This window comes from Varanus komodoensis, unplaced genomic scaffold (assembly GCF_004798865.1).
Source record: "Varanus komodoensis strain SLA01 unplaced genomic scaffold, ASM479886v1 scaffold52, whole genome shotgun sequence".
NCBI classification, from domain to species: domain Eukaryota; kingdom Metazoa; phylum Chordata; class Lepidosauria; order Squamata; family Varanidae; genus Varanus; species Varanus komodoensis.
Window position 1 is genome coordinate 4,208,269 of NW_025336114.1, and position 25,980 is coordinate 4,234,248.

Genomic DNA, 25,980 nt, shown 5'->3' on the forward strand with positions numbered 1-25,980 from the left:
ATCATCCTTGTTGCCCTCCTCTGAGTGCTTTCCAGCTTGACTGCATCTTTCTTGAAATATGGTTCCCAGAACTGGACATAGTATTCCAGATGGGCCTAACCAGTGCTGAGTAAAGGGGAATGAGTACTTCACATGATTTGGAAGTGATACTTCTATTAATGCAGCCTAAATTAGCATTTGCCCTTTTTGCAGTCACATCAACACTGTTGACTCATATTCAGCTTGTGATCTACACTAATTCCAAGATCCTTCCCACTTACAGTATTGTTGAGCCAAGTATTTCCCATCTTGTAACAAGGCATTTTGGTTTCTTTTTCCTAAAGACATTTCTGCATATTGAATTTGATTCTGTTCTTTTCTGCCCAGCGCTCCAACCCATCAAGATAATTTTGAATCCTCTTTTTTCTTCCAGGTATTATTAGCTATTCCACCCAGTTTTGTGTCATCTTCAAATCTGATCATTGTTCCCTGCACTTCCTCATCCAAATCATTAATAAAAATGTCAAAAGCTTTGCTGACGTCAAGACAGAGTATGTCCACAGCATTCTCACAGTCCATGCTTGGACTATTTTAAACAGCAGCATGTTTGGGGGAAAGAGGTGTTCAGTAAAAAAAAGATGACTAAAGCCTTTATGGATACACAGTTCTTTGGGTCTTGGCCAACAATATAAAAGTATGTAACTTCATAAAATTATTATTACCAAAATTGTAGGAAACCAATTCCTTCTGAACAAAATCTTAGAGTTCAATTTATACTCTTTGACAAAAAGAACATACATGCTAAATTATTGATACTATACAAAGAAACATGCAGAAGCCAGTATTTTAAAAAAAATAGCAAAGAAGGTAAGGGTCACTACAGATTTATTTCAAAAGATAAACACAGACTTATAAAAAGTTTATTATGAACTATATTTTGCCAATATTAAGACAGATTAGAAAAGCATAGCATACAATCCAAAGGGAGGAACAAGAATGAAATGGAGGACTACCTTAAGTTGTTTTCAACCATGGCAGTGAAATGGGACAGCAGATGCCCAGAACCCCAGAAAACATCCAACCAACCTTGGTGAACTGGTGAACAATGATATGCAGGCAGTGTCTCTTCATGTCCAGAGCCTGGGTCTTGTCAGCTGCCTCTAAAATCTGGAAGAAAATATTAAAATTTCTACATTTTTACTGTGTGATCTCCTTTTTTAAGAATGAAACTGTCATTCTAATAAAAACTGTTCTCAAGGTGGCTATATTATATTCTAAAATATATGAAAACAGGCTTTATGAAAGATTGCTTTCATAGGCTTAAGGCAGTAAACTGCATGGAACAATCTACTAATTATGAACCATCTTAGGGAGCAGTTCCTAGTTTCACTACATCAGGTTTAGAATGTTGGCAAAGTGTATAAAGTGTATACTATAAAGGATCTGGCCCTCTTCTAGGGGCACTTCATACTATGAGGCCTTTCAGGTGCAATCCCCAGCCACCGCTGAAGTTATAAGAATTAACTGGCATATATTTAAGCTGCTGTGTCTCCTTGTCCTCCTTATTTTCCCTTTTCACTTTTTCTACCAAAACTAGAAGGCTCCAGCAATGCTTCGTTGCTTCAATCAAACTTGGCAAACTGAGTTTGTACAAACCATAGTTTGCTGCTTTTGGACAAAGCAGATTTATGGTTTGCTACAAACAAAACCTGAAGCTCCTCATCCTGGCATGTATGAAAAGAAAGGAGTGGGGGGGAAATGAACTATTTATCTCCTGGCATACTTTAAGTGTACACCTAAATTTTGCTAATATTATTAATTATATTTCTAGACTGCCCAATAGACAAAGCTCTCAGGGCAGTTCAAACTAACAGATAAAATACAGTAAGAATGCAATAAAAATATAATGACAATAAAACATCATAAAATACAATACACATTTCAAAAGACAAATTCAAAACCATTTTTTAAAAACTACAATAGCTTATTCAAAAGATCTGTTAATTGGTTGACATAATGCCCTAATATTAACTTCCCCATCAGAGGACAATCTTGACCTAGTGCCAAAAAGATAGCAAAGTTGGTCCCAGGCAAGCCTCAGTGGGAAGGCTTTTCCATAATTGGGGAGTGAACACTGAAAAGGCTCTTCTTGTTGCCATCAACCAAGCCTCTCTAGGAAATGGTGATCAGAGGCAGGTCCCACATCTTGATCGTAGCATATGGGTGGTTTATGGCTGGGAGAGGCCTTTGTAGTCCCAACCTGTGTAGGGCTTCATAAGTTAAAAGGATTTTAAATCAGGCTTGAAAACAAAAAACAGTACTTCTTGATCAATCTCTGCTCCAGCCGTTACCTCCCAGCTAGCTTTACAAGCCAAGAGGGCAAAGATCCAGTATGTCCAAGCACCCTGTCAACATCCTCAGGCTGTGACAACTGAAACTAATCCAAGAAAACTGGACCAGGTTGTGCTCTAAGAACCTTACCTGTTACGTCATACTCAAATATAAAATGTGCTTTACTCAAAATTCAAAGTGTAAGCTTTTGGTTTCCTTTGCATGTGAAGGAGAAGAGTAGTGAAACATGTGAACCTGGCTCTTGAAATGGCATGCTCTGGTACAGCTAAAGTCCAGTTTGGTGCACCTTTCTCCAATCAAGTGTTATCCAAATGTTTTGACCTTCAATTCCTATTAGCCCCAAACTTCATGGCCAATTCTTGAAGTTGGTAGTCTAGAACATCTGAAGGGCACCATGTTAGGGATGGCGAGTTTAGTGTTATGACTAAACACTATCATAACACTGAGTCAATCTGACAGAAAAATAATTATGAGTACTCTACCAAGCAGCTAGAACTGGCTGCACTAAACATGGGATGCTCCACAATGCCTTACACAGAAATGGCTTGCCTTTCTTACTAGAAAATATATTAAAAGAATTAGGAAACAGCCACAGCAGAATCACTTTTTTCTAAACTAAAAAATAGGTATTCTTTATCACATTACGTGATAGAGAACAAATCAAACAAACTTAATGATGCCACAGGAACAGTTGTCCGTAAGAAGACTTAACTCTCCTTATGCTTACTGTTTATCTGGGAATATGAATTCATCATACAAATATTCCAGGTCAAAATTTATGGGCCTTTTGATTACTTTCTATAGAAAAAGTTTGTTGGGGATTAATTATAATTATTTTCAAACTGATCAGATGGTAAGAATTACCTGGAGCACATTTTCCACAGTAACATTCATTTCCAAGTTTTGCTTACAATATGCTTGGAGTCGGTTATTGTAGAATCCATAATAATAAGGAGCAGCAAAGAGGTAGCTAAAAATGCTAGTTAAAGAGAATTCATGTTTCAAGTTGTAAGGAACAAAGGTACCATAAACCTAAATGGAATGGCAATAAGGACAAACAGATTTGACCTCTGCCTGTGTTCTCTCTAAAGTGTTATTGTTATAATTACAGCTGGCTGACTTCTTGAAAATTGTCTTTGGCTTTGGGCCATACATAGCACTGCCACTTTAACCATGCAGCAGCTGTTACGGAATTTTCTGTGAACTCAAAATTCTAGAAAGAGATTGTGTACGTAGAAGAAAAATCCAGAAGTGTGCCCTTGAAGAGGATCAGTTCAATATCTTGAAAAGCCTACTGGCCTGGGGAGATTTTATCAGAATGGAGCTAAGGAAGATCAGCGGGCTGAATCCAGACTTGCCTCTGTACAATAAAAGGGCTACTTCTGTTTGCAGAGGGACTGGAAGTCCAGTGAAGGCTTTCTGCTGGGGGAAGGAGAGCAGTGATCTTCAGCAATACTTTCCTGCAGCTTCCAGTGCCACCACCTGAAGAGTGGTGTTAGGAACCTCTGTAAGGAACTGCTTACCCTGTGGACCAGATTTTCATGGGGCTGCATAAGGCATTAGGAATCAGCTAAACTTTCTGTCCCACCCATTTCCTCCTGGGTGAGCCAAACTCCTCTGCTTGCATTGATTTCAGAAACGGTATAAAAATGCAGGGAAGAATCCCTTGGCAAAATCTTCCTGTATGTGAGTATCCTGTACAGCAGAAGAAGGTATCCAGTGAGCCTTCTGTCTCAACTGTGCTGGGAACAATTTGAGAGGAAAAATTTAACTCATGAGCTTTAGGGACATTGTCCACAAAATGCAATCTCTACTATTTAAAGAACAGAGCAGTCCAATGTGTATCTAAGGAGTGCTCTGGTGATGGAGTGTGCTGAACATCCTATGCTCTGCTTGTAGATGTTTGCTAGAGCAGGAGCAGCACTGAAGGATGTGGTCCTTACCCCTCTGTCCTCCTTTCAGGTAGTTTTCCATTAGAAGTTCTTTTGACCGCATCTAATGCAGCCACTGGGATAAGAGCGAGGACAGGAAGTGCGGCAATTTAGGAACTTGCAGCTCCTTCTCACCTGAGGTAATAATTCCAGCTTTGGATGGAGAAGTTACTGTGATGCTTTCTGTGAAGGCTGAAATATCCCCATTTTCCTTCCTGGGGACATAGGGATAGCTATGGCATTTGCAATATCCTATGGTCTCTGGGATACTCTCTCAAGGACCATAGGGATTTTATTGTTTCTGCTTGAATACAGAGATAGTCTGCCCTTACTACTAATATGGCCTTCCAGAGTTAATTTGTTGCATGTCCAGCTATACACTGGATGTGCAGTATGTTCATTAGTAAAGTAGTACTGGCACAAGTAACTATAACCTTGTATGCTTCTACTTGAGAAAAATTAACTGCAAATACAACTCAGTATTAAGAACATTTTTACACCCATACAAAAGAAAGTATCAGATTTAATGTATCAATCCTGATAAAGGATACAGAGAATCTTCAGGAGGCATATTGACTTCACCATAATAAATATACCTTAGCATAGATTCAAAGGCTTGTTTGCTTGGAACCATCTCACCAATTGAAATATTAACTTGCCCATCTTCTGGCATAAAAGATCGAAACATGGCTTCAAAGTAACTGGAGGGAAAATACAAACATTATGATGCAAGAAAAAACAAGGTCAGTAATAATAATCAACTGTGGAGGGCCATCTGCACTTGTTTAGTTCTCATAAAATTGCCTTGCATATTGGTTTTCTAGGAAGTAAAAAGCAATCGGGAAGGTAGGATTTCAATTTGTCTTTTAAATAAATTAATTGGAGTTTCTTGAAATGCAGCACTGTAACATGCATTTTCAGAACAACATTAATTTATACATCTATCAAGCAATATTTATTTTTAAATGTATTTTACTGTGCCTTTCTCATTTCACACAAGCCAGTAACTTCTCTATTCCTTCTATCAAAACATTGACCTTGTCTTATACATGAGTCACCTTATACACCTATGTACCTGGCAATAAACTTTTACAGCTGAAGTTTTCCAAGCACAAGAGGTCTAATCTCCCAAAAACAGCCAAGGAAAGTGAGAGAACAAAGAAGTACCAGAGAAGGAGAAGGTCACAAAACTGACAAAAGTAATTTTGTATGTTGTTTAGCAGTTTCTACCCCACTGTGTATTTTTCAGTGTAAGCTGATTTCTAGGTGTTTCAGATTTCAATTGCCAATATTTCAATTTCCAATATTCTGACTATTCCCATACTGGAGGGCCTTCTGGAAGTTAAAATCCAAAATATTTTAATGTTTATCTTCTGCCCAATCCTGCCTTACTGTGGCTACAGGGTGACTCAGAAGTTGAATAAATACATAAATACCCAGTCAAGGGAGATACTGCATTCAGAACACCAGGAGGATCTTTCCATTCTGGTGTTCACTTCCACAGATGACAGGAGTTGATATCATGGTGCCTATGAGACATAGATGCCCCTAGAATTAAGTACAGCCTTTGCCATCCACTACTGGAGAAGACCCTGCTGCTGGGAATGATTGATGGCAAAAGAAGGGGACGGCAGAAGATGGGGTGGCTAGATGGAGTCACTGGGGCAGTGGGTGTGGGCCTGGGTGGACTCCAAGAGATGGTGGAGGACAGGAGAACTTGGAGGAAAGTTGTCCATGGATGGGTCAGGCACGACTTTGCGACTAAACCAAAAAAACAAAACAAAAAAACAGTTGGTGGTTTGGTTTAAAATTAAATGAAGCTTTTCAGGCTACCATCACGGTTGCTGCATTAATCTGGCAGCAAAATGTCAATGGTTTTGATGTTATTGCTGCTGAAATTCAGCCGCACATAGAGGTGACTGCAGGGGAGCGGCCCCTGGGAAGCCCCAGTGGATTGAAATTGGGCTGGGGAGCCCCCAAATTTGTTAATTCCTGATGTATGATAGTAGGAATGTGCACAGCAGGATGAAACTATTCAAGCTGGTGACCAACTTTTGATTTATCATGCAAGAAAATAGAAGAGGAAGTAATGTCCCAACAGTGACTAATGTAATTTTATATCAGGCAATTACTGATTTGAGCAAGGATACCTGGAGCGGGCTGCAAGAATAGCTTTATGAGCTGGTCTTGGATGTCCATCTAAAAGTAGAATGATATCACAGAATTCTAGTCCAGCACCTTCCAGATAAGCTTTCATGTCCTGGATCAATGAAGTTCCTAAGGAAAATCATACAGGGAACAAGTATTATATACAGTGTCCTGGATGTTAAGAGAATAGTTTTTAACTTTACTAGAATGGCTGGGAATGCTTACTAAGAAATTACTAATTCATCTTCCTCAGAGCAATATAAGATACCTTGTTATGTAATACCAAGAGAAAACTGACTTAAGACCAAGGGTCTCACATCAAGAATACTCAATGTGCCCCATTAGATGAATATGCTCCCAAAGAGGTTTGCCTGGTGCCAACTCTTTATTCATTTCAGTGCCAGCTCAAAACTTTTTTATTTACACAGTTTTTTAAATGTTGGCTTTAAAAATTAGCTTTGTATATTTTAAAATACAAAATACAATTTAAAACAAATCAAGTATGGTTCACCTGGTTCTAATGCTTTGTTTTTTTTTTGTACACTGTCTTGAGATTTTTTTGAAAAAATAAAACAACACAGAAATTTTTAAAAAATAAATGTGAACTAATGAAGAATTTGGAGATGTAAATTAGTGACTGACATTAATGATCATGGTCAGAAGCATATCTCAAGTCTAAATGATAAACCATTTAACAAGCTTAGAAGTGCACTTAAAGTTTTGGTTAATGTTTAATAATAGATTAACTATCTGATGAAGTTTGTACTTAGAGCATCGTTCTCCCCTGCAGGGTGAGGAACCCTTTAAAATAGATTGCCTCCAATGTCTTGTGGAATCTGATAGATCTGATCTGGGGAAACTTCCAGGAGTCAAAGAGTGCAGTCCTGTCAAGGCTCTTGTCACACCATGGAATGGCAAGACACTGCAGATGGCTAACACAATTGCTCTTGTGCACCCTTACCAAAATAGGTGCACCCTGGTTCTCTGCTGAGTTCTGGGTGACAAAACAAGCTGGGAGACAGCTAGAGTATAAGCGGAATGTGAAACATGAACCCAACAAGACACACATGGAAGCACATAACTGTGTCTACTGTGTGATTGTGAGTGCCACAAAGGAGGCCTACTTTGTTCCCTCCATTGCATCCTCACGTAGCCCTCCAGCAGAGTTTTTCAGGCAATTTGTTATCTTCCTCAGTAAATCTTGGAGTCTTGAGAGGTTTGCTGCATTAATTTTGTGACCCGCTTGTTATCAGTGTGCTGATGGTTCTGACTCATGATAGGCTGCACATGTTCTGAACCAATGCCTGGATGCAGTGATAAACTGCCTGAGTACCAAAACTATGAGACTGAATCCTGACGGGATGGAAACTATATGGGAAGGGAGGTCCCCAGGTATGGGAACTGAGTAATTTGCTTTTTCTAGATGGGGTTCCATTAGAAACAACAGCTATGTAAATTTGGGGGTGCTCCTGGAGTCGTCCTTGTCATTTGCAGCCCAAGTAGCTTCTGTGGCATGGAGTACTTATTACCAACTCAGATTTGCCAGGTCTCGCTACTTTAGTTCATGCATTGGGAACCTGATGTTTAGATTATTGTAATGCACTTTATGTGCAGCTACCCTCATGCTTGCTTTAGATGCTGCAACTAGTACAGAATGTATCAGTGGAATGTATCAGTAGAGTGCCAGGCAATGCACATATTACACAGTGTGGCGGCAATGACATTAGCTTCTTTTTAGCTTTCAAGCCACATATAAGGTCCTGCTCTTGGCATGCTAAGCCATTAACAGCTTGGGACCAGGTTACCTGGCAGAACACCTTTCCCAATATAGACCTGTGCAATCATGAAGGTAGGGAACACTTGGTTACACTTGGGATTATGTGAAGGTAGTTTAACCTTGCACAATCCCCAATGGCCAGGTCTGGATGATACAAGCGAACCCCACCAGACATTTAAAATGGTGCCCAGCACTATGGCTTATGGGGAATTAGATAATATAAGGTTAGCCTGCATGACATCCAAACTAGGGCTATTCCTTCTATCATCTGCCCTGCAAGCCACTATGGGTTTAAATTAATGAAGATGCCCTACCAGAATTATGCAATCTGTGACCATGGGACTGAGTATGCATGGAGTACTACTGGCATACAATGATGGCTATTTTAGCCTACAATGTGTAATACTTATGTGAGGTTGTACAACACATCTGAAAGGCACCAGGCTGGGGGAAAATGAGCTATTCAATCAACCTACTACAACCTGCAACGGGAGGCTACGCTATGCCCTTGCATGGCACTCTAGGAGACTGTAGGCCCTTATTGCTCAGACCATCAGACATACCTTAGATTTCTTTTCTACCCCTTAAAAACCTGTGATATTACATTATGTAATGTAACTAAGCCTAATAATATTCTGGATTTTACTCTTGCATTCTTCTCTAGGCTCTTCTAACAGTTGAAGCAACCATGTTCAGAATTTCTATACTCAAGCTAAAGTCCCAAGCAATCATGATAAGGTTTAACTCTTAAGAGTGGCCAAAAATAATTTTATGTAAATATAAATAAATATTTGATTAAGAATGGAAATCACATTACCAATATCAAGAGGCTGGTCCGAATGTGTTCGAAGTGGAGGTTGCTGCTTTCTTCGTACTATTTCTACTATCAAGGATGAAGAAAGGTGCTCAAATTCTTTCATCATTATTACTTGATTAAAGTGTGATTCTTTTACCACAAAGTTCAAGCAGTGTTCCTAAAAGATACACAAGTTCCTTGTCATACGAAGAACCATATATAAAAACAACTACAACAATTCTTTGGTACATTTTTTTCAAAATTCTCCAGGAAGACTCAATGAACCTACTGGCATGTATACAGCTGAAGCAAGCTAAACCACTTGTGGAGGTAAAATACCTCTGTTGGTGCTGAACGATCTATGCCTATAGCTGCAAGACCTACCTTTAGCTGATCTAACTGAAGTTTGTTTGCATTTTCACATACAACAAGCACATTCTGCAGATCTACTGATGCCTCAATGTACTGGACACAGAGCTGTTCCAGTCGTGACAGTTTGAAATTAAGGGCCAATTTGTACACATCCATGATTAGCAGAACATCTTGCACGTGCCCTGTACAATACAAAAAACAATTAATTCCACACAGAAAGAGACTAGCAGGTGTTACTACATCTAGAGAAGAAAGTAAAGGTACTTCATCCTGATATTTAGAATACACTAACAAAGCCCTATTATCCTAGTACTGAAGTGCCACTGAAACTCTGGAGAACCTTTACATAACATAATACAGAGCAAAGTCATGCTGTACTAAAAACCTCATTGATGGAAAGAGGACAAATTAATAATGGGAACTAAGGGAGATTTCCTTGCAAAAGGAGATATTTGTACCATTCATGAGTCCTGCTGTGTGAAATAGACAAGTCCTAAACCTCTTGGTGAATTATCTAGGATTGAGCACAATGGTGGCACTATAGTTGAGGCGGGCAACCAGAATGGGGTGGAAAGTAAGATTATAACCCCCAGCCTCTGCAGGCCAAAAATTTCAGAGACTGGTTTATGTCTCCTCCTGTCATTTAGTCTCTAGAGGACACGTTGAGAGGTTGATCATCCTGGCTCGTGTTGGGAACCAACTCTGCACCATGCAGGTCTTCTCTCACCACAGAAGACCTACTTGTACCAAAGCTGTCTTGCCTGTCCCATGCTTTTTCTCATTAAGGGGAAGGTGCACAAAAGGGAATGCATTTGGTCCCCGGTGCATCTGCCAGGAATCAGCTTCATTACATGTGGGTTTTCTCCCCATGGGAGCAAATGCTCACACTGCAAAGCCATTTTGCCTGCCCCACACCTTCTCTCATTATGGAGAAGCTGCAGCACAGGTGAAATCACCTTCTTCCAAATCCTCCCTCAGCAGGGCAAGGGATGCACAGGGGAATTCCCTTATTATTCCCAATCTGCGATCAAACGTAACAAAGAGATCCTTCTTCCCACCTCCACAAGCAGCAGGTAGCCTCTAGGCCAACAGTGCAGGGCCCCAAGGAGACCCCAAGTCTATGCAGCCTGGATGGGCAAGCTCTGTGGGTCAGAAGTTGTTTTCCTGAGGGCTACAGGTTAAGAAATAATATTGGAAGCTGCCTTGCCCCATATTCTCCCTTTGGTATGGAAGCACTTCTACAGGTTCTCAGAAGAAGAAACTAGAGGTCTTTGCTACTAAACCTGATTCTAGGGAACGAATCTGGAACCTTTTGCATTCAAAGCATGTGTTCTGCCACTAAGCTAGGATCCCTTTTTCACTAAACATTTTCAGCTGCACACATCAGTACCCACCTTGCTGACAGGCTATCTGAGGGCTACTTGCACAAGAAGCAAGCAGGAATGTTATAAAACTGATCTCTTTGGTCAAGCCTCTTCCTGAACTGTCCTTTCTTCTTCATCATCCTATGTTTGTTTAGCTGAATAATTTTATTATTATTGCTTACTTTACTTTTATGTTTTTGCTATTTTTACTATGTGCTAATAGTGTGGTCAAGACAATGGAGTCACATCTGGTTAGTTTACAGACCTTCACCTCCACCTTCAGGACCTTCAGACTGCCTTACCTGAGCCATCACCCACTCAAGAGGGAGGAAACAGCATTCCTATGGGGGACTTGCCTGGGCAGTGTCCTGTGCATAGGGTGCTGTTGTTTTTTGCTTCACATATTTATTTGAAATACTTTATCCAGCTTTCTCTGCTAGCATAAGGTTGTTTAGAGCAGTACAGATAGCAAAAACATAATTCTGAGTTACATAAAATAAGGTAACATAAGCAACAACAGTAAAACTATTGGACTGAACCACCATGGGAGCAAAAGGAAAGAACAGTTCAACCAAAGTCTGAGCAGCATTCCATCAGTAATCCTGGAGTTCCAGAAATAACAAGTTGTCCTAGCTCAGTCTGTGAGCAATTGGTAAGATTTATCATCAGACCAGGTCTCTCTCAGAACTCCACTCTTTCAGGTGCTACACCTGACTGTTAAAGGGCCAGTAGACTTTTCCTTCAGCTTTAACATCTGCTAGAGAGTTATAGTTGGCAAAGTGGGAAGGTAAGGGGAGTGTTTCCCAGGATCTCCCTGCTCACTAAAGAAGTCTGAAGTCCATGTCTCATAGTCAGAAGATAGTGACATCTCCTGGAGGTTATATGGACAAGATATAGAGTTTGAGGCAGCAGGCTCCACTTCAGAAGGACCAGGGACTGAAACTAAAGAGTCTCCAGAGTCACCATCAATGGCAGTTTTAGTTTCCAAGGGGAACTAGTCACAAAGGCTGCTTCCTCTCTTCTTTCCCTTGCCCCTTGCTGTTCCACAGAAATTCCCTCTTGCACCCAGGGCAAGCATACAAAGTCCCTTGTGCAGTTCATTCCCAAGCAGGCAAAAGCAAATGCTGTAGAAAATGGTGAGAAAAATGCAGTAACAAGGAAATGCTACTAGGAAGGAGCAATGCTGTCACAGAAGCAGCAGTTCTTTGTACCAATGTTCCAAATAAATTTAATTGCTGGCAATTTGCTGAGTATTAATAGCAGCTATAGTCTGCTGATTGAAATAGTTGCCTCTCTGCTTTTGGAAGAATCTTTGTATACTTGATACAAGATTAGTGTCAGATACTTCTTTAAGGGCAGCTGCCATAGGTAAATGCTAAGGATTCCTACTGCAATATCCAGTTTTTTTAAAATTTCAAGAAATCTGGGATGGATGTGTGTGAAATGAACTGTTGCCCAATATGTTGGTGTGTAATGTGAAGCATGGACATAAACATATTTGAAGTTCGATATGACTTTAGAATTTTAGGCTTCTAGCACATGTCAGATCTGAATATGCTTTTGACCACTTTATGTTGACAGAAAAACATATGTCTATAAATAAAAAAATAGTTGTTACATAAAAGAAGAAACCCCCAAAAAGCCAATATAAAAATATACACTGCTCCTTCCTAGGAAGCAGTTCTGCTATCCTACCTTTGCGTGGGTATTTGATTTTATCCGTGTAAAGGAACTGCATGAGCACCTCAAAGGGTTGGGCTTCTGCTTCTCGGATGGTCACCTCCAGCAGTGGCTGCTGGCGGCACACCTTGAGATTGTTGCCTGCTGTTTCCTTCTGGGGAGTTCCTTGCCCTTCCGCATCAATCTCTTGCTTAGATTTCTAATAGGATGAGTAAAAATGTCAATCTATATAGGGCAGCTAATGTTACATGCAGCATTTGCTAAAATCTATTCATCTATGCACCCAGGAATCTACATAGAACAGTCATTTCTTGTGAGTCATATTGTTTTTGTTTTTGAATAGCACTGTTGCTAAATGCACAGAACATTCTGTTCCTAAGGAAAGAAAGCTGATGCAGGTACTTACTATATCCAGCCACAGCATATGTCTTTCAATTTATACAAGCATTAGCACGCTTATGCAGACATTTAGAAAGTACTTGTCACTTCTGAACTACCTCAACAGAAGCAGCCTTGCCATGTGAAACAAGCTGCAAAAGTTATGAGATTAGCCACTAAACAACACTATAATCAAACATATTTCTCAATATCTAAGTCACTGATGTTGATACACTGGTAATAATTTATAAAGCCCTAAGTGGCTTGGGGCCAGATTGTCTCCACCCACATATACCTGCCCAATCCTTGAGATCATCTTTAAACACCCTTCTCCAGGTGCTCCTGCTGAATGAGGAAAGGCAGGTAGTTACTGAAGACAGGGTCCTTTAATGTTGGCACCCTGGCCTTGGAATGTCCTCCGAAAAGATGCTTGCATGGCACATCTTCTGTTTTTTTCCAGTACCAGATGAAGATTTTTTTAAATTTTCCTGGATGTTTAAGTCTGTTAACTTTATTTTTAAATGTGTTACTGTGTCTTTCCATTTTTACATTGATGTTGGTTGATTTTTACTTCAGTTCTATACTGTTTTAAACTATTAAAGGCTTTATTTTTATCATGTTTTATTTTTAACTTTTGTGAACTACCAGAGAAATTGGGCTTTTGAGCAGTACAGGTATCTAGTAAGAGCAACAACAAAAACTGCCAATCAACCTGCAAGGTAAACCTGAAGTTAAAAAAAAAAATCTTAACAAATCATACCTGTTTCAACCGTTCTCTTGCCTGTGTAATTTTCTTCCGGAGCCACTTACAGCGAGCTGTGACAATGGCTGTATGCCCTCGAACCCTCTCTTCCTTCTGTTACCAGTGGACAGAAATAAGCAGACATAAATTATATTCTTTAGCACTCACTGTAGTTGGGTGATAGTTGGATTTTAAAATATTCTTGCTGCAAATACAGCCAAACAGCTTTTACTGCTTTTGGTAGGCAACAAAAATTATTTTTCTTTAAAAAGACAGTTGCCCATCTATAACTGTGATTCATCAGTTATAGTCATATATCTGATCTCTACAGTTTCATATTGCCTTTTCTGAGAAACTTATAAAATTGGCCTAAAGTTCTGGCAAGTATCTTGTTTCCACCTTGCAATGGCTTCTGCCTTCCAGTCAGTTCAGACCTCCAATTCACAAAGCAACTGCACATTGGAAGAAAGGGTAAAAGCAATACATAACAGCACCTGTAATGCAGCAGGAAACTGGTTGTGTAACTGCACAGCTGGAGAATTACAGTTAGAGGTAAGCAAATTAGCTTTTTTGTGGTTTCTGTGCAGTCCCACATGAGTAGCAAGCTCACTTCACAAAGGTGGGGCAAAGAACTGAATATAACCCTTACAAAGGGGATGACAATCCTGGCTCTGACATCTAGCTGGCAGTGAACAATGGAGACTTGGTCCACATAGCCCTGTAAATACCTCAAAGGAAGACTGTAAATGCTACAACATGGTGAAAAGAGCCTAGATCATTTGTTAGGTGAAAGGACCAGTGGTGGTGGCAACAGGTGGGGAAGAAGGTTGGTCACCAGGAATGGTGCCTGGCACCCCCCACTCACAGTGCCCCTCTTCTGCTTCCTGCAGCCATTCCTGTTGGGAAAGGTTGCTAGTTGTGCAACCACAGTCTGCAAGTGTTTGCAGACCTCCTCTTTCTTTGGCTCACTTTGCAGGACTGGGTTGCGCACAAGAGGAAGTCTACAGATGCTAAAGGGAGAGATTCCAAAAGGGTTCATCCCAACCATACTCTTAACAGCAACTGCAATGAGTAGTTCAAAGAGATTGAGAGTATCTTAGACGAGTATACAAATATTAATATAAGCAAATACAAAAGCCAGTTTCTATCATTTTATCAAAGTTAGTGGAGCCATTAGCAGTAATATATAATGCACTATACACTATATCTATATCACTTTGGCCAAGAATGCAGAATGATTAGAATTCACTCACCTCTCCAAGAACAAACTCCAGATCACTGAATTGCCTATTTTCCCACAGTCTTCCATAGTCATCATGTAAAGTACATTTTGGATAACAGGAAAACTGGAAATGAAAGTTATTTTTTTGTTAAGAGTCTGAAATGGAAAAAGATTCCTTAAAGGAGTTGTTTAAAATGTTGCTGAAATCAAGTTGACTTTCCTACCATAATTTTGCACAAGTTCAAGCATAAACATTTTAAAAAAGGTTTTTTTTTTTACTGTTAAAATTTGTTCAAGCAACTAGTGCTTCTGGTCTTAAGCTAATTGAAGATAAATACATTTAACAATTTACCTGAAATCTATACATTTCTCCACTTCTAATGTTATTATCTACTGTTCCACCAAATATGTACATTGCATCACAAATGACAGCGGCAGCATGAAAGAGTCTTCCAGTTGGCAACTAAAAAGAAAAAAAGGAAGGAATACTTGGAATGGTATTATATCCATTGAATATGTTAAGTAGGCAACTCCTTGCCTCAGAATAGCTGCATCTATCATTGACTTATAATTTTCAAAAATATTCTGGGCAGCAGAAATGTGCATAATTGAGATCATTAAATTAAAAAATGAAGCAGTCTTTCTGACCTGCACATTTATGGCTGACTAAACAGTGGAGTTTTGCCTGGCCAATGCAAACATTGCTGTCAACATAAAATGGTAACATTCATGAGCACTGACAAAATGAGGCTGTATATAGATCTATTTATACATATTTAACAACTGTAAGTTGGCAAGCTGTTAATTGAAAAGCAAAGCACTGAAGGAAGTTGTGTATATCTCCCCTTTAGCAGTGTAATATTCTTGTTTATAAGTACTTCTCAAACACGTTTCAGTAACATCCAACTTTTCCATACTTCCCCAAGCTTCTACATACTCGAGTGATCTATATGCCCCTCTATTTTTGTAAGCACTTCTAACAGCTGACAAAAGAAATTACCATTAAAAAAAAAGCCTTTCTGGCATGTTTTTAGACAGCCTTAATATGTGCATATCCTTTCCTATTCCCCCATAAAATGCTCAAATTCACCAGATAGGTTGTTTTAAAAAGGGAATCCTCTCACATTTTGGGCAGTTGTCAAGAGTAAGTTAAGGGATGGAATGTAGCTCTCCCCTTCTGACGTACCCTTTCTTGAAGAGGCTCAGAAAAGCACAGAAAAAGGTGAAGGGGACTGAGAATTCCTAAGTCAGTACTTAGGACCTTGTGGACACAAGCTCTCTAACAACATTTACAATATAACAATGCTTTGGAAGAAACTAGGTCTCTTTGGAACAATCAGGTGTAGTTCCAAACTGGACACAACATATACAGGGATATTGTGATTCAGACTGGTTGCCTGTAACCCTCTGAACTCATGTCCAGTGGAGGGTGGAAGGAAAGTGGAAGTGAAAGTCACCACCAGCTACTTCCATCCTTCAAAAGACCTGATTTTGGCAGCCTATGTGTTTTGCCTGAACACACAAGGAGCATCAATAGGGTATCTCATATTGTGGTAGAGCCTCACGCTTGCCCTTCCCACCCCAGAATACCCAGACACCTCCAACTTCTGATGCTGGAGCCACAGCTGGTATATACCTTTCTATGCCAACTGCAAGGATGGAAGCAGTGCTTTCCAAGTTCAGAGTACCAGCTCCAATCTCAAAGTGCATTTCCATGGTTGAAACTGTGACTCTTGGAAACACAACAATTGTTTTTTACTGATTGTCCAGTTCGTCAAACAGAATGTGACAACCCACTAATGTGACAAGCCACTCTGTGTTCAACAACCCCTACAATATGCTATGGGTTATCAAACTTGCTTGTTGTCTTTTGTTCTATTTCTTTAATCAATTATATTTCAAAGAAAAAAAGCAGAATTCACCAAAGTTAATTTTTTTACCTCACTATCTGGACTTGGCTGGATAACTTCCCAGGTCTGAGAGTCTACATCATAGCAATGAAGTTCATTCGGCAATGTGTTGTCTGCAGCACCACCAAAAACATAAAGATGGCGATCAAAGGCAACCATTGTGTGACCATATCTCCTTTGTGGAGGAGGAGGAGAGCCCCGTAGTAAGTGCTCAGTAGGAATTCGTGTCCAACTGATATAGAAAACACAGAACAGCCACAAAATTAATGTTTAGGGACTCAGCCCCTAATGAACATACTTAATTTTGTACATATACCTCCCGATGTTCAACCTTTGCAACTCTTTTCTGTGTGTATTCATTACATGCTTTATAACTTTTTGCCTTACCTAAGGCACATTGCTTGCCTTGGCTATAATCCTATTATTTAAATAGTTCTACTGAATACATTTGACTTATATTTGAAGTAAACATGCATAGAATTGTGCCATTATTTATTTTAAACACGTCTTATACTGGACACATTCCTGTTTATGTTATCGCCGCCCTGAGACATTGTAAAGGGCAGGATACAAAACTTTTAAATAAATAAATAAATAAAATATAACAGATGTCTGTACAGAATAAATGTTTCCTAAAATGTTTACAAGTTCTTGCTTGATCCACCCAGCTGACTGAAGTAGCCATGTATATTATAGTTGAATGCACTGTAAATGCATACACAAGTAGCAAAACAGTGTTGTTCAGTCCATCAGATGATGATATATTGCCCTGTATGGGCAAGAAGAACTACAATGCTAGTGTTTTCTGGCCTTAGCCTGCTGAACACAAACAGAATGAATTCAGACAGCCCAAAGCAAGTGTTTGCTTAGAAGCTTTTGAGTTTGGACTGCACCATCACAACACTTAAACTAGACACAGCATCAAGTGAGATCTCAATCAAATGCCCTACTGAAGTTGTAAAACTAGATCCAGGGAGTTCTACCTTTCTGATCTGTTTGATAAAAGGTACAGACAACACACTGACGTTAATCCATTAAAACGGATCGCCAAAGTTTCCATCCCTCCTTGCCCCTATTTTTATTTCTATCAGTGTTGTCATAATTTTTTGTTGAACTAAAATTATTTTTGTGGGCAACTTATGGAAATCACATTAAATACCTCAACTATTTATATCCTGCAGAATGGTTTTTAATTTAGCAACCATTTGGTTTTGCCTGGTTACTTTTCATACACACATTTTTTCCTTGAATTCAAACTGAAAAAGATTATTGGTGATCTTTGCTCCACTCTGGCCCGAAAAGACAAACATCTTCTCTTTACAAACAGCTACAGGAAAATTGCAGCAGGACGGAGGAATCTCTCCAGTCTGTTTAATCTGTAAAGCAGTAACATGAAAGTAAATTGCTAATATTTCATTTTGAAATTCAAAAACCTAGGTATCTGTGCAGATCTGAGTGTGCTGGAATTACTCGGCTTCACATTTGGACTATATCATATCATGCTTAAAAATGTTTATCAAAACATGAACAAGGTATATAATAAACCATGCGAATACTGCACCAAAATGTACCAAAAATTTCAATCTTATTGGCAGTACTATCCTCTGTATTTCTACTCAGAAGGAAATACCACTGAGTTCCATGGGACTTTCTCCCACATATGTGAGTATAGGATTGCCTTAAGGTATAAACCATCAGAAATGGTATTCTAGGGTTACAAAGAAATACACAAAGCTAGATCTATACACCCAAAGGAGCTCTGAGTCTTTGTTTCTTATATATCACTGTAACATGAGCAACTGGCTTTAAAATTCTGGGACTTCAAAAGCAGTTTGTGATTTGGACTTCCATTCAGGGTTTTCAAATCCTGTTTGGTGTGCTCATGCCCTTGGCCCATCTAAGTAACTTTTCTGACCTGGTTTGTACATAACGCATTTGCTTGTGTCCATATTTGCCCTCCCGCCCCTTGAGATCGGCGGCAGAGACCCTTCTCCGGGAACCTTCCGTGAAAGATATTAGGAGGGTGAGTACCTGGAAGAGGGCCTTTTCTGCGGTGGCGCCCCACTTATGGAATGCACTCCCCCGAGAGGTCCGCCTGGCACCGTCGTTATTTGTTTTGCGGCGCCAGGCCAAGACCTTTTTATTTAAACATCATCTCAATTGTTGAATTTATTTATTGATTTTATATTTATGCCGGGATGTCTCCAGATTTTTAAGTATTTTTATGTAATTGTATAGTTATTTATTTGTATTGGAAGCCGCCCCGAGGCTTTTGCGAATGGGGCGGCATATAAGTGTTCCAAATAAATAAATAAACAAACAAATAAAATTAACCTATGGTTCATTTAACCCATGATTTCTTGTCCTCTGCCAGCTCATCAAACAAACCAAGGATCACTCTCTGAAGTGTTTTTTCCCCCTTCACCTGCTCCCCTCCTGTGTCCCAAACAGCTTTGCAGCACTGTCATACTGATGTCTAGAACAGCTGGGGAGGATTTCTCTTGCCTGTTGTCCCTGTAATTCAGTGAAACAAACCATTAACAACCCACAGTTCAGGACTGATGCATAAGGGCTCACTGCAGCTTGTTTGAATCATGCATGTGTGGGGCACCATTTGCTTAATTATCAGTTGTGACCTCTTCTGAGGTCTTTTGAAGGTTATTTGTCTCTCAAGCAAAACATGCTGCCTGTGTTTGGCCAATATGGCATGCTGGGTGGTAATTATGCAAAAGGAGCCCCATAAACAGCATGCCTTAGACTATGGTTTGGTAGCATGACTGGGTTTGTACTTCTTAGCAACACATTATTTAGCCACCCATGGGTTAAAGTAACCATGGGTTAGTGTTATGTGCAAAACTATAAATAGGCAAACACCACAGAAATAAAAGTCATTACACAGGAGCAGCCTTCCAAGCAACAAGATTTGTGCATTCCAGATGAATTACTCCTAGTGATAACAATAAAAAGGCACTGTGCATGTATCTGTCTGTTCTTCCTTTTGAGGGAAAACACTGGAGGTTTGTAAGCGGAAGATGATGACATCTGCAGGTCCAGTAAAACTCCATAAAGCAGGACAGACATATTAAGGATTTCACAGCACATTTTTTGGCAATATATCATGTTGATATGAAATGCCTTTTTGAACTTTAAAAATAAACAGCCCAGAATTTCTTGTCTCAAAATCCATAAAACTGCAGCTTACCCAAGAAAATACATTTTGAAACAACCAGGTATTCTAAATCAGATAGTAGCATAAAACATACCAAAAGCATTTTTTAAAAAATCTGTCTACTTACCTCTTCCCAACAAGTTAAATCTCTGTCTTGTAAACTAATAGTCCACATGTCATTTAATCTGAATGGAGGAAAAGTCATGTTTTAAAATATATACCTGCCAGCTTGAAGTATATAGTTTACATATATCTGAATATATACATCACACACATGAAACAAAAGACAGTGCCCCTTGTTAGTTTTCTAGAGTGCAAGAGGCTCCAAAAGAAGGAAAACACTTTCATTTTCTGATGGAGAAGGGGATATGTTATTTTGTGATTCTTCAGATCAAGCTTCAAATATGTCCAGTTAGGCCTCGTTCAGGTATGACAATCTATCCGCCATCATGTTCTGACACTAAGCTAAAATTAGTCATGAAGAATGGTCAGGAATATAAATCAGAAATACTCAGGAAATCTCTTTTCTGTCAAGCCAAGTGCTGCCACACACACACAGCTCAATACAGCTGTTCCGAAAGATAGGGGAATTTTATTAATAAAAAGTAGCCTAGAAGAAAAATGTAGCACTCATCTCTTATTTAGCAATATTGCAATTTGCATTACTATGAGCAAAACAATTTTGCTACCTACCTTGCATTCCCATCATATCCTGCAAAAATCCAGAGTTTATCACTGTACACTGTGGCACCATGAGCTGATCGGGCAACAGGCAATCTGAAACAAAAACAGACCTACCAATTAACTTGCATGATGATACAATTACACATATGTAATGGAGGCTAAATATTTGCCTTGGTACCTAGAAAAATGATTACTACTATCTAAATTCCATTTATGGGGAGGTCAGCTCTGATCTTAGTTATTTTAGTATAACAGAGCATTTTAGTTTCATCTGGTAACACAGTACACCAGTCAATTGTCACTAAATCAGTGAGAAAGCTTAAATATCAGTTCTCTAGTGCTCACAAGATTAATTTGTCAGTGAAAAACTCCAGGCTCTCTCTCAGATGCAGAAATTTAAAGAGTGCTTTAAATAAAAGAAGTATTAGCTGAAGGAACAAATCTTCACTGTTACATTTGGATGATGGGAGAAAAAAACAGTCACTGGAATATTTTTGTTTATGACTCAGCAAACTCAAGCTCTCCAGAATAAGGTATTAGGTACTATTTAATAAACATATAAATAAACATATTTATAAACATATAAATCAAATATTCTTCCTAAACTTAGAGATCCAAAGTTATACACTTATTTTGAAGCATGATCTTTCTTCACTGAAAATCTGATTAATTATTTAAGAATTAGTTTAAAGAGCCAGTTTATTACCAAAAATAATAAAGCAGACTGCAAAATAAAACCTGAAGTACTTAGAGATACAATATATACTTTGGATATTTAATTCAAAGAACAAGTGCAAATATATTTCTAAGGAACCTAAGTGGAATAGGTAAAAATATATTTTATTTTTGTAATTAAAGAATTATTTTTCTCATTTATGTTAGTATAACATGAGTATTTAAGCTGAAAAGTAAAAGAATGTTTAATACATATTTTACATCATGTATGAGTGTTTGTAATGTTACTGTTCATATACTTAATCTCTCTCTTAATTACTTCATGTATTTTATTTAGTGGCTGCATCATATATAATAAACAATGATTTAGCATTACAAGGGTGAGACTGTGCAAATCTTGGCCTTGCATGCTCGTTCCTCCTTTCCCAGCACAGCTACAAAGAAGAGCTCAGAGGTTTTCATTTTTATTTTTGACTTAACTGCAGTTTAATGCTACATGTAAACTCAGTCAAACTGTGGTTAGTCTTAACTATGTCTTCTTAAGGCATCTTCAAACAATAGTTCACAAAGCTAGTATGTTTTAACATACTCTAGTTAAAATTAAACACTGTAAGAAGTAATTCTAAACTGTGATTAAGTAAAAAAGGAAGCTGGTCAGTCTACTGGATTTAAAAGAACACAAATTCATGTTGGATTTTTACAACAGCTAATAACAGGTAATGTTAAAATATTTTTTCTACACACTGCTCTGTATGCTTTGCAAGTACATTCACAAGCAGGGCAAAGACAACTATTGCATTGTGAAGCCCTATCTTTTCAAAAAGTTTACATTATTACACAAGTTCGTACCTTCCTTCAATCTTCCATTCAGTCCATTGACCTGTTGCAAGCTTATATTCAAAAAGATCATTTTTATTCTTCAAGTTGGAGTTAGAATAAATGTCTCCAGTATAGCCACCTAGATATCAACATTACAGTAAAATGAGTATTTCACATAATTTCAAAGTGAAAAGATAATTCTCCTATACGTAACAATAAAGTATGATTAAACAAGGCAAGTCAACTGGGTGATGATAAGCAACTGGAGAATGAATAATAGTATGACCAACAGCATCTGGTGAACGTATCCGTTTCATGACTAGGAGATGCAGCATATATTCGAGTAAACTGCAGATAAACTTCCAGGCGAGGACATACTGCTGAGATTTCTAGCCAAATTAAAAGAAAAACAAAAACATGCCTAGCATGTTTAAGTTAAAACATTTAGTTGGTGGTCCTTTCTTAAACCAATCCATTTTGTTCTACTGAAACACTGCTTTAGAAGCAGCTGTGTAAGTGTGTGCATATGTGGGTATAAGTGTGTACTGCTTCATGTCCTGCTCAACCAGCCTTTTCTGAGCTGGTACCCTCCGGATGTTTATATTACAACTCCCAGGATTCCCAACCATTAGCCATGCTGGTTGTAGCTGATATGAGTTGAAGTCTGCAACATCTGGAGGGCACCAGGGTAGGAAAGTCTGAATTAAAACTATTCTACAAAGCTGTCTGATGAGTTAAGCAGATTCATTATAGTCACAAGAGCCAGTCAGCCAGTCAGCAAACTGTACAGCCTGCTCCCAAAGAATTGGTTTCCCCTGACTTTGATTTTCTGAGGAAGGCTGGACATCTGACTAAAAAGGAGGGGGATAAATCCACAGCAGGCTACTACCCATTCTATATATGTACATTTATATGAACCCTAAGTTTGTTGCTCAGACTGTTACAACTGGGGTGGGGCCGTAGTATGGTAACAGAGCACCTGCTTTGCATGCAGAAAGTTCCAGGTTCAATCTCAGCATCTTCAGGATTGTGCAGGAAAAATTACTGTTTGAAACCTTGGAGAATCACTGTCCGTCAGCAGTGACAATCCTGGGCTAGATGGACCAATGGTCTGACAATTGTCAATTATCCACTTTCACCATGACGTCACAAGAACATTATGACTGGAGTTGACAATTCTTGCATTGGTACCAGATACTTTTTCACAAATAGGACAAAAATTCAAAGCTATATTTACTTGGACAACTGCTCACAAAATTAATGCACCCCTGTGCTAACTTACCAAATACAAACATGCTGCTTCCATAGACCACAGCTGAATGGTGATACCTGGGTGCAGGTGGGGTCCCTGTGGTAAAAGCCCTGTGTGATAAAACACAGAGAAGCACCAAGAACAACATATTTCATTCATATGGCATTATTTTATTTGTAAAGTCATTTAAAAATTAGACCATTGGTGAGCATTTTAAAATTGGAATTTCTGTGACTGGCTGGAGATGCTGACAGTTGTACTCTAGCACAGCTGGAGAGCATTACTTTAGGGGATGCTGCACTAATTAATTTTAGAAACTTTTAGAATGATGCATGATAGTCTAACAAACATTCATCTATTTCAACCGAACTCAACCCTTTCCCACTGTGATCATCAGGGCACCTTCAGTTTTGCTGTTGCTACTTATTAGTTCCATTTCATACAGAAACATACAGCATCCTTAAGTATTGAAATGGAGTTTGTGGACTTCCTCTAATGTTCAGCCCTGTTTTTCAAAGTGAGCCGAGCACCAAGTCCACAAATGGAGAAGAATGAAGGCTGTGCAACCTGCCAACTTCTATTGCATCACACACAGCACAAAGGATGCTGTAAGTGACAGGGAAGAGGGATGCTGCCTGCAGGTGGTTGTGCACAGTTCATGACAAGCACCATGCAAATGCTGGGCGCACTCACCAAGAACTTGGACTTATGGCTACAACAAAGCAGACTGGAGTCTGAGAAGCAAAGCCCAGGGAATCTGATGGATTCCCACCTGCAAAGGAATTCCTCACTTCCTATGGAGAAACACCAGAGTTCTGTTCTGGAAAAAAAATCCACACTTTGAACATCCCTTGCAGCACCATAAAATCCATTATTATAAAATGGAAATAGTATGGCTCAACAGCAACTCTTCCCAGCAAAGGCTATCCACCAAAACTCAGTGACCATGTGAGGAGGACATTAGCCAGAGAAGCAAGCAAGAGGCCAATGGTAACTCTGAAAGAACTGAAGAGATCTGGACTTGATATGGGGGACACCATCCATGGGACAATTATCATTGGGACTCTTCATGAAACTCAGCTTTATGGAAGAGTGGCAATAAGAAAGCTGAAGCAGTCCATGTCAAAGCTCATTGGGGGATTGCAAAAAGGCATGTGAAAGGCAAGCAAACAGGCAGAAAATTATAGCCTATTTCTATGAACAGAAGATCTTGGTATCAAACAAACTCCTTCTTCTCCCAACCCCATGTTATTTGATTTAATTCGACTCAAACCTGTATCACATATGAAGTATACAGCTACCTTCAAAAAATACAGGATGCCAACAATAACTCATTTTGATAGCTACTCAGAAGTCCTAATGCATTAGGCTTTTGTGTAGAAAATTTAAATAATATATGAAATGGTCACTAGAAATGTAGCTGTACCTGCACCAAGAGCAGTCCTTCACATCAAATCTCAGCAGGTCATTCAACATGGTCTTTCTTCAAAATAAGGAAAAGAATACATGAAGAAATAGTCAGGTACTGTGCAATGTTTGTTATTAAGAAACTTTACAGAACTAACATTTTAAATAACCAAGGAATAAATATGGGCCAGGCTCACATGTTAGGACAAACCATCAGTTTTTTTCCCATGGATGTGCCTGAAAGATAATTAAGCTTATCATGGTAACTATCCTCTCATCTGCCATTTTCTTCCCTCCCAGTCCTCCAGGGCATATGTCAGGAGATACCACCAGGAAGAATGAGGCTCCTGACTTCGTCAGCCATGCTCATGAGCTGACTTCAGCTTGTTGTGGCTGTTTGGCAGTCTCTATTACACAAACAGAGTTCATGCCCTGAAGTGCAGCATAGAGGACAAGGAGCTGCTCAGGCACCCTCACCTCCTCCTCCAGAGGGAATTGCTTGAGCAGGAGCAAGGGGCCCAATTCAGGCTTAGGCAAAAACTGGCCAGCACTGTTGAAAGAAGCTGCACTCCCCCCCACAAGTGGCTGAGCATAGTGCCCCCTCCACACACATGTGCATTAGGGGCAAGAAAAAGCTAGGTGGTGGTAAAGACAAATGCCAATTGGGGCTATATGCCACAGCAGATACCCCTGTGCTGCCCCTCTCATTTGCCAGAGCAAAGCTCCTCATGAGTGTGAGTGAACCAGCAGCAGGGGCAAGAAGCAGCTGTGCAGTGCTGCCTAGTTGGGGGTTGCACACCACACCCTCCTTTATCACTCTGGCTTGCCAGAGAAGTGTTCCTAACTGGCACCTGTCTCTTTGGCAAGTCAAACTGAGTAAAGGAGGACCAATGCTGCCTTCCCCTCATGGCTGCTGTCCAACTGCCCAAGCAAGCCACTGGTAGGGGCGAGAAGCAGCTGGGTGGTAGCAATGAGAGGGAGGCAGCTATGGTCTGCCCTTTTTGAGAGACAAATATAGAAAAAGTGCTTCAGGTAGAAGCCAGGTCCCTCTTGTTCCACAAAACATGTTTGCCACAAAGGGATGAATATTCATTTCTCTTTTTTCAATCCCTGTCCCTTAATTTTTCAGGAGCCAGTTAAACCCTTTTTGTCCAATTGTCTCTGCCCTCCAGATTATACTTTCTCTGTTATTGACAGAGACTTCCAATGCAGTCCATCAACACAGTAGTAAAGGCTAGATTGCATTTCAGAATAGGAATCCAAGCTGCAAATGGCCAGTCAAACTTAGATATATGCTTTATGCAGCGCAAGCACATTTCTCAT

General features: G+C 39.4%; 1 protein-coding gene across 3 annotated transcripts in view; it reads right to left on the reverse strand.

The window, feature by feature from the left end:
- The window catches only part of LZTR1 (leucine zipper like transcription regulator 1), a 30,243-nt gene that overhangs the window by 2,882 nt on the left and 1,381 nt on the right, over positions 1-25,980 (reverse strand). For 2 of the 3 annotated variants that reach the window (XM_044447622.1, XM_044447621.1), the window contains exons 3-19: positions 24,677-24,733; positions 23,281-23,360; positions 22,029-22,137; positions 20,514-20,597; positions 19,948-20,005; positions 17,888-18,027; positions 16,682-16,883; positions 15,094-15,204; positions 14,773-14,865; positions 13,538-13,633; positions 12,415-12,598; positions 9,368-9,537; positions 9,005-9,161; positions 6,413-6,539; positions 4,814-4,963; positions 3,196-3,301; positions 1,066-1,146 (exon numbers count right to left, since the gene is read on the reverse strand). In XM_044447622.1, coding sequence (XP_044303557.1) covers positions 1,066-1,146; positions 3,196-3,301; positions 4,814-4,963; positions 6,413-6,539; positions 9,005-9,161; positions 9,368-9,537; positions 12,415-12,598; positions 13,538-13,633; positions 14,773-14,865; positions 15,094-15,204; positions 16,682-16,883; positions 17,888-18,027; positions 19,948-20,005; positions 20,514-20,597; positions 22,029-22,137; positions 23,281-23,360; positions 24,677-24,733 — 2,005 coding nt within the window. Of the gene's footprint in view, positions 1-992; positions 1,147-3,195; positions 3,302-4,813; positions 4,964-6,412; positions 6,540-9,004; positions 9,162-9,367; positions 9,538-12,414; positions 12,599-13,537; positions 13,634-14,772; positions 14,866-15,093; positions 15,205-16,681; positions 16,884-17,887; positions 18,028-19,947; positions 20,006-20,513; positions 20,598-22,028; positions 22,138-23,280; positions 23,361-24,676; positions 24,734-25,980 lie in introns of all 3 variants that reach the window. The other variant, XM_044447623.1, reaches the window with a different exon arrangement.